This window comes from Mauremys reevesii, linkage group 3 (genome assembly GCF_016161935.1).
Source record: "Mauremys reevesii isolate NIE-2019 linkage group 3, ASM1616193v1, whole genome shotgun sequence".
Taxonomy (NCBI): Eukaryota; Metazoa; Chordata; order Testudines; family Geoemydidae; genus Mauremys; species Mauremys reevesii.
Genome location: NC_052625.1, coordinates 54,030,664 through 54,043,085, shown reverse-complemented (window position 1 = coordinate 54,043,085; position 12,422 = coordinate 54,030,664). Strand labels below are relative to the sequence as shown.

At 41.2% G+C, this 12,422-nt stretch overlaps 1 protein-coding gene across 24 annotated transcripts in view; it reads right to left on the bottom strand.

Moving 5' to 3' along the window:
- DNAH14 (dynein axonemal heavy chain 14) overlaps nucleotides 1-12,422 on the bottom strand; it is a 459,746-nt gene that overhangs the window by 242,437 nt on the left and 204,887 nt on the right. For 23 of the 24 annotated variants that reach the window (XR_005596106.1, XM_039529958.1, XM_039529963.1 and 20 more), the window contains 5 exons: nucleotides 11,903-11,956; nucleotides 11,328-11,473; nucleotides 8,179-8,247; nucleotides 5,139-5,325; nucleotides 3,288-3,367 (listed from right to left, as the gene is read on the bottom strand). The exons of the other annotated variant lie outside the window; for it this stretch is intronic. Coding sequence is in view for 22 of the 23 variants with exons in the window: in XM_039529958.1 (XP_039385892.1) it covers nucleotides 3,288-3,367; nucleotides 5,139-5,325; nucleotides 8,179-8,247; nucleotides 11,328-11,473; nucleotides 11,903-11,956 (536 nt within the window). In the remaining variant the exon portion in view is untranslated. The remainder of the gene's footprint in view (nucleotides 1-3,287; nucleotides 3,368-5,138; nucleotides 5,326-8,178; nucleotides 8,248-11,327; nucleotides 11,474-11,902; nucleotides 11,957-12,422) is intronic. 24 annotated transcript variants of the gene reach the window in all.

Below are 12,422 nucleotides of genomic sequence, written 5' to 3'. Positions count from 1 at the left end.
GTGTGAGGAGGGAGCCCATTTTTTCTAATGCAAGTGAGAAAGGGATGACTTTCTCTTTGAAGGACAAGGGGAATGAGGATCAGCAGACAACCTGGCAGAACGCGAGGGCCTCACAGGGGGAGAGTCCAGGCCTGGGTCTGATGCATGCTGCAGTGATTTCTCCATAAGGAGAAGTCTTAAGCTAATGTCCTGGTCTTTCCTGGCTTGGGCTGTCAGGCCATGGCAGTGGGAACACTTTGTAGAACGTATCCCTCTCCCAGACAGTGTATATATTGCAGATGGCTGTCTGTTACCGGTATGGTAGCCCTGCAGGAGATGCACCTCTTACACCCAAGGGATCTGGGCATAAGGGTGAAGAAAAAAAGCTTTCCAATTGGGATGGGCGGGAAGCAGGGGGCAAATGAAACCTAAGCTATGAAATAACTGTAAAGATTAAGAAAACAAAAAAAATTTTTTTAGAAGAAAAGGAGAAGAAAAAAATACTAACTACACTACAACTAACAGGTAAGACACTAACTACTGAGGGAACAAGAAAAAGGGGGCTCTGCTGTAGATTCCATCCCAGACTAAAGGTGGCAGAAAAGGAACTGGGAGGAGTCAGACTGCACAGTACTATATATATATGTACCGCTCACTGCACAAGAGGGAGGAGGTGCACATGTATGGTCCGACAGGCACTGCTGATGAAGATCTCCGATCCCAGGCGCAGAGGGCGCTGTCGCACCTACAGTGGAGCACTCATAGGGACATCACTTGAAGAAGAACACGACATTTCAGGTTTGGCAAAACTGCAGTAGTTAAAATGAATATCTTACCCCCAAATCACTTCTTTTTTCCAAACAGTTCAAGTTCCAGGCCCAGGAAATCTCTTTGATCAAATAGCAATCCATGATAAATTGATTGGGGAAATAAGAAACCCAGTGTTAAGCAATCTACTTTACATAGGCCATGGTAAAAGGGAGGATTGGCTCTGTCAAGGCTGAATCCCACTCTGGCACTTTGAATGCAGAAGGTGGGGGCCCGCAAGGATTTTAAAAATTAATACTTGCCACTCCAGGCTTGTATTAAACTCCCAAAGTTACAGCTTTTTTCTGACCTTGGCGTGGTAAATGCTGCCACTACCCAAATGGAAAAAAAACCCTTGGACCCAGTAAGGAGCACTTGGGAATTCCTCCCTGTGGGGTATCCTCAAGCCCTTTCATACACACCCCTCCGGGGAAGAGCTGAGAAAGAAAACAAAGGAAATTAGCTGTTGCTACCAGCTAATCGAACAACATGCACAAACCTCTTAGGACACCAAAAATTCAATCCTGTTCTTAAAAAGTAACTTTTATTAAAACAAAAAAGAAAGTAAATACATCTGGAACTTAGGTTTTAGATTTTAAAAGAGCAATTCCAACAATTAAACATCCAAAATAGCTTTCTTGGGGGTTCAGCTTAAAGGTTACAAGCAAACAAAAGCATCTGGGGTTGGCACAAAGGAGTCCATTACCCATAAGAAATAAGCAGAAATAACCCTAATTGTGTCTTTCTAAACATTCCTGATCTACTTACACATTTGGGAGTTCCAGATAAGTAGTTCTAGGTATGATCTGATGACTTATGATCAGACCTGGCTTAAAGTTGTTTACAGCATTGCTGCTCTGTGTCTCTGCTCTCTGGAGAACGACCACAGACACAAAGGGAAAGCTTCTTTCCCAATTTTAAAAAGTTCTAGCCTTCCCATTAGCTCTTTTGGTCAGGTGGCCTTTTCTTTACCTGCAGGATTTTGTTAATCCTTGACAGGTAAAGCAAATAGAGAACAGCCACCAAGAGGGACTTTATAACTAACTGGCTAGCTGGATGTCTGTAAAAGGGAGCTCCCCCCCTTTATTTATCTCAGGTTCTACCAAATATTAAGCATTATTATCAAGCTAGTCAAATAAAAAACCTGATATACTGCATAACACCAAATCCTGATAAGCGCTAGGTAGAGACAGAACAAGGTCATTGTTGTGCAATCAAACTCCACATGATTCCCTGGATAAAGAATTCCCATAGGCCAAAACCAACTGCAAATTGAATAGCCAGTAAAAACAGATTTTTGCATCATCGCTGAAAGTTAGGGAGCTTCAGTAGGGGAGACAGCAGGGGTTGTTAGAGCATTTTGGCCTGAAAGTGATGATCGAGATTTGGCCAGGAATGTAAGAAAGCAGCTGGAAGAAGAAGACATTGGGGAAAGTTTGAACTAGGAAGTTTGAACTAGGAAGTGCCAAGTTGGAAGAGTGGGTATAGCCAAGAATTTTGGAGGAGATGAGAAGTTAGCATTTGGGAGTGGGAAAATATTGGCCAATTTGAACAAGGAAATGAAAACAGCAGTTGCAAACAGAGGGAGTGAAGCCTAGAAAATGTCTAGAAATATACTTTCTGTTTAACTTAAGTGACAGCACAAGCCATACAGGAAATGGGTTTGTCCATACTATTTATATATACACACACATGTAAATTCCCACATGTGCATAACAACAGCTACTAAACACTTTGGACCAGATTCATCCATGGTATACCCTCATTATTTTCAGTGAAGTTGTATCATGAAAAAATTTGGCTCTTTACCTTCCTGATGTAACTTTGAACATGTGAATGTAAGTAAAGCACAACAGATAATGTCTGCTTCTGGATGTCTGCGTTCTCTTCCTGGGCAGAAATGCATCACATTCTTTTTATGAGCCCAAAACTACAAGGTATTGTGCACACCTACGTACTACCAAGCACATGCTGATGCTAACAGGAGTTGAGGGTGTTCAGCAACTCACTGTTCTGGAACTTTATACTTAAAATCTAGCTGTTGGAAAGTAGGATGCATCACTACCAAGGCTTTGTATCAACATACAACATAAAAACCTTTAACTGCACCTCAGTGCTCGCTCATAAGCAGTATATGATGCCAAATCAAGGTTTCACCAATGGAGTTAATATTGATCTTGCTTGTTTTGAAAGCTGGAGTTTTCAATGTAACTATCATCAGTTAAGTCTTTTGCACATTTTTAAAGCTATTTTACATTTTTGTTTGTTTAGGGTAATGATTATAGCAGAGCTTCTCAGTCCTCCAACTTCCATCTTGTGATGAGACATCCCAACATCCACTGGGCTGGTGATGTCGGCGTGTAAGTCAATATTCCTGTTAAAGATTCTCTGTTCACAACATTTTAGTTGTGAGATTATGTGTTATTTTGCTTGTTAAGACACCATAATAAAGACCTAAATTGTAGTAATATAGTGTGGAAGAGATTTAGAATCTTACTCACTGTATTTTTAATTCTTTTTTCTTCTGTCCAGCCCTCAATAACACTGTCTTTATGGCTCTCATACCAAAATCATAATGATCCTAGAAAACATTAAATATATTTTCTTAACAAGGCTAAAAGAATATAACAAATTCTTAAACAATATCAGACATAAATTGACATATGCACTTGAGAACAAGAAACTCAGTGGGATTGCTTGGATGCAGAGAAAGGCAAAATTTGTCCCTTGAACTATATACTTATTATATATAATAAATTACTATATTTGGAGAAATGCAACCCAATCATGGAATCAAACAAAACAGGTTTGATATAAAAATATATCTAGGTAAGAAATTTGTGAAACCAACCAATGACAGCTCAAACAAGTGAAAGATAAGGCTATCCTGTGTACTTAACAACTAGCGCCTGAGCGAAAAATATACTAAATTAATTAAAAAAAAATCATAGCCAAGTCAAGGATTGTTTGAGGGGGCCAAAGCAATAAATTCACATTATGGAATGAACTCCTGCAAAATCTATTTTTCAATATTAAATGACTGATCATTGTTGTGTTGTAAAAGCAAAATAAAACCAGAAGAATCCTAACCTGTTTTTTTTGCTGTTTCTTGGAACTTCAAAAGAAATAAATGTTTTAAATTTAAAAATAAATTGGTAGAAACAAGAATTGCTTAAGCAGATCATTTGTATGCAAAGGTTTGTTTAAAATGTGTTTAAAACCTATTTAGTATTAATAGAGTCCCCTGAGATATTTGTAAAAAAAAAAACTTATGAAATCAACTACAAATGGATTCCACATATCCTCTGTGCTCATGATAAGCAGCCCCACTCTCCACATGTATATTCTGCAATCTATAAAATACAATTCTGAAAATGCAATGTAGTTGTAAGCTGTGTTGGTCCCAGGATATTAGATAGACAAGATGGGTGAGGTAGTATCTTTTATTGACCAACTTCTGTGGGTGAGAGAGACAAGCTTTGGAGCTTACACAGAGCTCTTCTTCAGGTCGGCTAAATACAAGGTGGAATAGATTATTTCAAGGGACTATTTGAGGTGAAGTGGTTCATTAACACCTCTCTAGTCTCCTCAATGTTTTTGCTGATACAGACTAACAGGGCTACCCCCCTGAAACCTCTAGTCATAGAGGGGGAAGCAAGGGAGGGAGGGGGAAAGGCACCTGGGGGGTTACAGATGGTTGTAATAAGCCATAAATCCAGTGTCTCTATTCAAGCCATGATTTTTAGTGTCTAGCAAAGTAATGCACTAAATGCACTAAGTGCACTAAATGCACCAACAACAACTATGTGGATGAAACCAGACAATCACTACCCTCTTGAATGAACTCACACAGGAAAACGATAAAAGACAAAAACACCATATCACCTGTGGGTGAATACTTTTCACAAAGCAATCACTCTAGATCTGACCTATCAATCCTCAATCTCAAAAGAAACCTGCAGAACATGTTCAAAAGATGAGCCTGGGAGCTTAAATTTATAACTTTGCTAGATACTAAAAATCATGGACTCAATGGAGCCCCAGGAATTATGGCTTATTACAACAATCTATAACCCACAAACAATGCCCCCACAGCTGCCTTTTCCCCTCCCCCCGTGACTGAAGGGGTGTTAATGGGCCACTTCACATCGAATGGTCCCTTGAAATATGTGTTGACTACTTATGCTAAACAATCTGTTCCATCTTGTATTTAGCTGTGTCGCTCTGAGTAGGTTTCCCAGACCTGAAGAAGAGCTCTGTGTAAGTCAAATGCTTGTCTCTCTAACCAACAGAAGTTGGTCCAATAAAAGATATTACCTCTTGTCTCTCTAATTCTAAAAATGATATTTTACCTGTTGTGACAGCTGATTGCAAGCCAACTGGTAAAGATTGACCAATTTCCCAGAGAGTGACTTTGCTGATTTGAAACCTTCTGAAAATAATATTACTTCAGCAATGAGTTGATAATCTGGTACCATCATTGAGACAGGTCGAAACAAAGATTTTAAATTGTCTGGGAGTTCTACACGGCCTTTGTACCTAATGAAGAAGAAGAAGAAAATTTCTCAAGCCTTCAGAAGTTACATCTGTACTAATTATCTGGGAGTTAGAATAGTAAGAAACTAAAGAATGATTTCTCAAACACAAAAAAAGTTATAGTATAGTATTATCCTATTTTGGTATTATCCTAAGGGAATTAAATAGTGAAGTTTTGTTGCTTACATCAACATATTTTAATTCATCCACAGCAGATAATTTACTTTAGGATTGCCAGGTTATAACAATTTCCCTTAAGTTTAGATGTTTTGAATACATACAAATGCATGCATGCACATCATTAGTTTTGGTATAAAAACAGGCAGGAGATAATTAATTATCTACAGATATGTTTCCAATCTCTTTTAGAAGAGTGTAAGACCTATGCAGATTCAGACACCTCATATGCGGACACATCCTTAAACTTTTATTCTATGGATCAGCATAATCACTGTACATTTGCCTCTACTGGAATTGTGAGATTTCCTAGGGCTTTTCTCTGTGCCCTATTCTCTCTTGTCCATACATGCACAAAGTTACACTCTATGGATGAGCAGTCACAAAACCTATGTTGCTGTTGTCCACAGGAGTAGCAGACAATTGCATCTGGTCCTTGTAGTCTATCAGCCTTGTGTCCTCTTTCCAAGTTTCACTGGGCCCAAGTTCCTGCATTGGTTTGGGGTTAGCGGGGCATTTAACATTACAGACTTACCACCACTGGGCCCAGTGCGGGGCACCTGTCACCTATCCTGTCCAACGACCCATTAAGTGTCTGGGCATTAGCCTTTGGGCAATAATCTGCAGCTGAGCTTTGGAGGGGAGGGAGCACTCGTGGCACAAATACTAACAGTAGGTTTCTAACCAAGCCCAATGAACTCTCCAGCAAAAGAGGAGGCTGAGGCAGGGATATGTGTACAGGTGTGTTAATTATTTTATATAGATCTGTGTTTTTCTCATGTTTCTAAGTAAAGAGAAAATATGTAATAGAATCCTGTGCAAAGTCTATCTATTGGCTGGCTTTCATTATCATGTACCCCTGAAGAGGAAAACTAAGCCAGAAGACTCGCACCTTTGCTGGCATTCTAGGGAATATGCAAAAGCTGCTGTAGATGCTTGGGGGAAATGACACTAAATTTTCAGGGCCTAGGCAACTGGGGCATCAGGGGCCTCACTGACAAAAGGTCTGCACCTGGAGTGTGTACCCAAAGCCGAAACTGGGATTAAACTCTGTCCAGCCCCAGCAAGCTAAAGACAAGCTGGATTCAACATTTAGGTTTCCTCACAGCAGTTTAGTGAGTGTCCAACAGCTGTAGCGCACGAAAGCTCATGCTAAAATAAATTTGTTGGTCTTTAAGTTGCCACAAGTACTCCTGTTCTTTTTGCGGATACAGACTAACACGGCTGCTACTCTGAAATCTGTCCAACAGTGGGAACTCAGCCAGATCTGTAACAATATAGAAAGAGGATTGAACAGGGCCGCCCAGAGGATTCAGGGGGCCTGGGGCCCTGCTTCAGTGATAATTCAGTGGCAGGGGGTCCTTCCGCTCCGGGACCCGCCGCCAAAGTGCCCCAAAGACACGGCACTTCGGCGGTGGGTCCTGCTTCAGTGGTAATTCAGCGGCGGGGGGTCCTTCCTCGCCCCGGGGTGGAAGGAATCCCCGCCGCCGAAGACCCGGAGCGGAAGGACCCCGCTCCAGGGGCCCCGAAAATTCTCATGGGGGTTCCTGCGGGGCCCGGGGCAAATTGCCCCACTTGCCCCTCCCTCTGGGCGGCCCTGGGATTGAAGTGGGAGAAGAATACCAAACCAGCTGCTAGGCAGGTAACTTGAAGGAAAAGCAGACAATGAGAGGAGAGGTAAGCAGAAATAAGATCTGAGAAGTACAGACACAGAAGGCTGAAATGGAGGACAAGCAGCTCAGATTTGAGGTGATAAGTGACTGCAACCCAATATGCAGGGATTGAAACATGGGAGTGTCAACAATAGTGGCCAGAGAGGAAGATAATTGTGGCAGCAGTGTCTTGAATAGATTGCAGGGATGCAAGGGGACAAGCCAGGGAGCCCATGGAGTAAACAGGAATAAGTCAATTACGTTTTTTGTCCAGGTTCAATTTTTATGGTCAAGATATAGTCAAGGTCCAGACTCCAGAGAAAATAATAAAAATAACAATAATGATAATAATAAGTAAATAAAAATATTTCTGGTTGTATTCAAAAGCATCTGGCAGTCCAGATTTGGCCCACAGCCTGCATATTGATGACCCCTGGGGTTTCAGTAGCTGAGACAAGTGGTTACCAAAGCTTAGACTAGGGTTTAAGGATGATGAAGAAAACAGATTTTCAGAGATTTCATAAAGGAAGAATCACATGACTTGCAGAGGAGGCAAATACCACTATATATTATAAATCCATTTGACAGGGGAAAAGTTACAAATGTTATGTCTATAAAGGGAGAGGGGGAAATGGGGAGGCAAGAAATGATGAATTCATGACATAGAAGGTATACAAAATATATTGAGAAAAAGAGGAAAAATATAGTTTACTATTTTATAGGAAAAATAATTTGCTCTCTTCATTTTGAGCAAATATGTTAGAAAGCAACATGCTGAGCCTTAAGGGACAGATGATGACCATAAATTAGGAAAAATAGTCTCATCATTCCTTTCGGATCCTGGAACAAGCCACAGAAAAAAGAGAGCAACTCTTTAGTTACTAAATGGACAAATATTCTAACTGATCTGGAAGATAAACTAATGTCAAAAAGCAGCCCAGAGTTTAATCTGTATGAGCACCAAAGGGGAATTTTGAAGCTCATGCTTCGGCATTCTCAAACAAGTCTAGTTTTTATTGTCACTTACCCAGGATTCATGGTAATAAAGATTCCACAGGATGTATTGATACGGATTTCTTTTCCTTCCAGCACAAATCTATGTTATAAAGCACATTATTAATCATTTACCCCAAAAAGGGGGAAAAAATAAAAATGTTTTCTGCAAATTTAAATTGGATAATAATATAATGTGTTAATACAAATATTAAAAAGACACAGAAGCCTTAAAATGCATAAAAGCAAAGCAAAATTATGAGGGAGAGGGAGCAGACAGACAAAGATAAATGACTCTGGGACAAATCTTGAACAAAGTACAAAGTGCAAGTGAATGGGCCTTTCACAGAGAATCTCTGTGAGGATGAAAATTCTCCATTGTAGGGAAGGAAAGGCCAATGCATCTATTACTGCAGTCTATGGCCTATAATAATGACTGTAGCCTCTGCACTCATGCATACATACCATAAGTGTTTTGGTCAGTGGATTTACACAGTCCAGGGTCTGGTCAACCACAACTCTCCTGTTACGCACCTGGCTCAAACATCCCCTTCCACACTGCTCCGGAGAGAGCTGCTACCAAGCACTGCTATAGTGAGGGTACAATGTCCTCCTCTTGTGCAACCCCTCCACAGTTCCCTCTTCCCCAGTCACATGTAACAGAACCTAAGTGATTCAAGTGCATTTAGGGCCTTATGTATCTATGGAGGGAATGATGGCATGATTTAGCTTTCTGTTTCCTTTTTGGGAGTGTGGGGAAGCCAAAAAGATATTTTGGTTTTCTGTGTTTGTTACTAGCAGAACTTGTCCTCTGAACAAGGTATACAAGGATTTCTCTCTGCCCCATACTCTGCTCGTTCAATCATAATAGAAGCTAACCCCTTCAAGGTAAATTGTATCATTGTTCTTAGCAAACCAAAACAAAAAAAAACCCTTGCCCAGACTGCTTAAGAGAAACCATCTTAACTCTGCTAGGAATGTTTAAATCTGGTTATCATCAGCACAGGATCAACCATAGGCCTGGTCTATACTACGAGTTTATATAGAATTTAGCAGCGTTAAACCGCATTAACCCTGCACCCATCCACATAATGAAGCCCTTCACATCGATATAAAGGGCTCTTAATACCGGTATCTGTAATCCTCCCTGACGAGGGGAGTAGCGCTGAAATTGGTATTGCCATTTCGGATTAGGGTTAGTGTGGCCGCAATTCGACAGTATTGGCCTCCGGGCGCTATCCCACAGTGCATTGTGACCGCTGGACAGCAATCTGAACTCGGATGCACTGGCCAGGAAGACAGGAAAAGCCCTGCAAACTTTTGAATTTCATTTCCTGTTTGCCCAGCGTCGAGCGCCGATTAGCACGGGTGACCATGCAGTCTAAGAATCAAAAAAGAGCTCCAGCATGGACCGTACGGGAGATACTGAATCTGATCTCTGTATGGGGAGATGAATCTGTTCTATCAGAACTCCATTCCAATAGACGAAATGCCAAAGCATTTGAAAAAATCTCCAAGGCTATGATAGAGAGAGGCCACAACAGGGACTCTACACAGTGCTGCGTGAAACTTAAGGAGCTGAGACAAGCGTAACGGAAAGCCGAAGAATCAAATGGACGCTCAGGGAGGGAGGGAGGGAGGGACAGATGGGGGACTGAGGACTCTAGCTTTCCCACAGTTCCTGCAATCTCCAAAAATCATTTGCATTCTTGACTGAGCTCTCAAAGCCTGAAGGGTCAAAAACATTGTTGCGGGTGGTTCAGGGTATATGTTGTTAGTCCTCCTCCGCCCCCATGAAAATAAAAGGGAAAAAAATCATTTCTCGCCTTTTTTCAGTGTCACCGTATGTCTACTGGATGCTGCTGGCAGACGCGGTGCTGCAGTGCTAAACAGCGGCATCCCCTCCCCTTCCCTTCCTGATGGCAGACAGTGCAATATGACTGATAGCCGTCATCATCATCATCCCGTGAGTGCTCCTGGCTGGCCTCGGTGAGGTCAGCCGGGGGTGCCTGGGCAAAAATGGGAATGACTCCCAGTCATTCCCTTCTTTAAGCTTTGTCTAATGGAGATTCAGTCCTGCCTGGAATATTATAGCAGCTGGAGGCAGCCTCCCCTCGCCTTTTATCTCTGATTGCAGACGCAATAAAGTCAGTTTCTTATTCATGCATTCTTTACTACTTCATCACACAAATGGGGGGATAACTGCCACGGTAGCCCAGGAGGGGTGGGGGAGGAGGGAAACAATGGGTGGGGTTGTTGCAGGGGCACCCCCTAGAATGGCATGCAGCTCATCATTTCAGCGGCATGTCTGGGGCTCTGACCCGGAGCGGCCGTTTGCCTCTCTGGTTCTTTAATAGGCTTGCCTGATATTCTAGGCAGGACTGACTCTACCTTTACACAAAACGTAAAGACGGGAATGACCTGGGGAGTCATTCCCATTTTTGTCCATGCGCCCCCGGCCGACCTCACCGAGGCCAGCCAGGAGCACCCATGACAACAGGAGACGGTACAATATGACTGGTAACCGTCACTGCCAATTTGCAAAGCAGCAGACGGTGCAATAGGGCTGATAACCATCTCTGCTAACTTGTGAAGGCAAGTGAATGCTGCTGTGTAGCACTGCAGTACCGCGTCTGTCAGCAGCATTGAGCAGACATACAATAACAGTGAAAAAAGTCTGAACGGGCTCCATGGTTGCCATGCTATGGCGTCTGCCAGGGCAATCCAGGGAAAAGGGCGCGGAATGATTGTCTGCCATTGCTTTCACGGAGGGAGGATTGACTGACGACATTTACCCAGAATCACCCGCGACACTGTTTTTGCCCCATCATGCATTGTGATCTCAACCCAGAATTCCAGTGGGCGGGGGAGACTGCGGGAACTATGGGATAGCAATGGGATAGCTACCCACAGTGCAACGCTCCGGAAATCGACGCTAGCCTCGGTACATGGACGCCCACCACCGAATTAATGTGCTTAGTGTGGCCGCATGCGCTCGACTTTATACAATCTGTTTCCAAATACCGGTTTCTGTAAAATCAGAATAATCCCGTAATGTAGACATACCCATAGTGTGGAACAGGTGTAAGAAATTCAAGTGCCTTTCTAGACCTAAAGCAGTAAATAGCCAGTTCTATAAGGCATTATTACTTGCAAAAGAACCAAGGAAATGAAAACAAATACCTGATAACATGGCTATCTTTTGCTGCCTTGATTGTCTGAATCTGTGAAGCAATTACAGACAGAACTTCTATATCTATGCGATTGAACTCATCAAAACAACACCATGTTCCAGACTGAACTAGTCCACAGAAGAATTTTCCCATCATCTTAAGAAAAAAAAGAAAAAAGAACAGAAATTAGTATTAAGAGCTGAAGCTTTAGATGATTTTGGTAATACTGATTCTTGAAAAACTGCAATGTCCTTTATTCACAAGAGCGTGAGAGAAAAAAGAGAAAGAAATCATCTTATTTATTCAAGGGAGCAGAACAGTAGATAAAACACATTCTCTGATCCTAATCTAAACATATTCCGGATCTAGATTTGCACACAGCTCCCTGACCCAATCTCTAAATTTAACTATATTCACTTTTCCTTAAAAAAAAACCCTTGTATTATTATCATAATCACAGTTTTTAACTCAGAAATGTACTATAGTTGTAGGATAGAACTAAGAGGAAAAACATGAAATCATTTATTCTGCTTTGCAGTACTATCCTGCCAAGTTATTTGTGATAAAGAACATAACATGCCTTACCTGATAATCCAAACCTTCAAAACAATTAAAAACCACACAGAGTTTTCCCATGGCCTAAGGGAAAGAATACTGTTTTAGAGCAGATATGACACATTTCTTGAAACATTAAAATAACAGCGTATGAATAAGGTCATCCCCATAGACATAAAAATTGTTGAAAGCATATTTTTGAAGAATTGTTTTTCATGGAAAAATTTTTATAAGTGATTCTAAAAGGAGAGAAGTAATCTCACTGTAAGTCTGATTCACCCTTTACATTTCTAAATCATCACTCTTTACATTTACAATTAAGATAGGCATATGACATACGTCTTGCAAATACAGAAAGAAAAACACAATCTAGAACAGCAGCAATATCCATATAATATATTAAAATATCAATCAGAACTTAACAAAAACCCTCTTCTTTGGTACACTGCTAATAGGGCAAAAAATTGCATTGATTTAATTACTACTATGGACTGAGAAAATATTAAAATCATTATCTTTAGAGATGATGATAAAAAAAATCTTTTTTTTT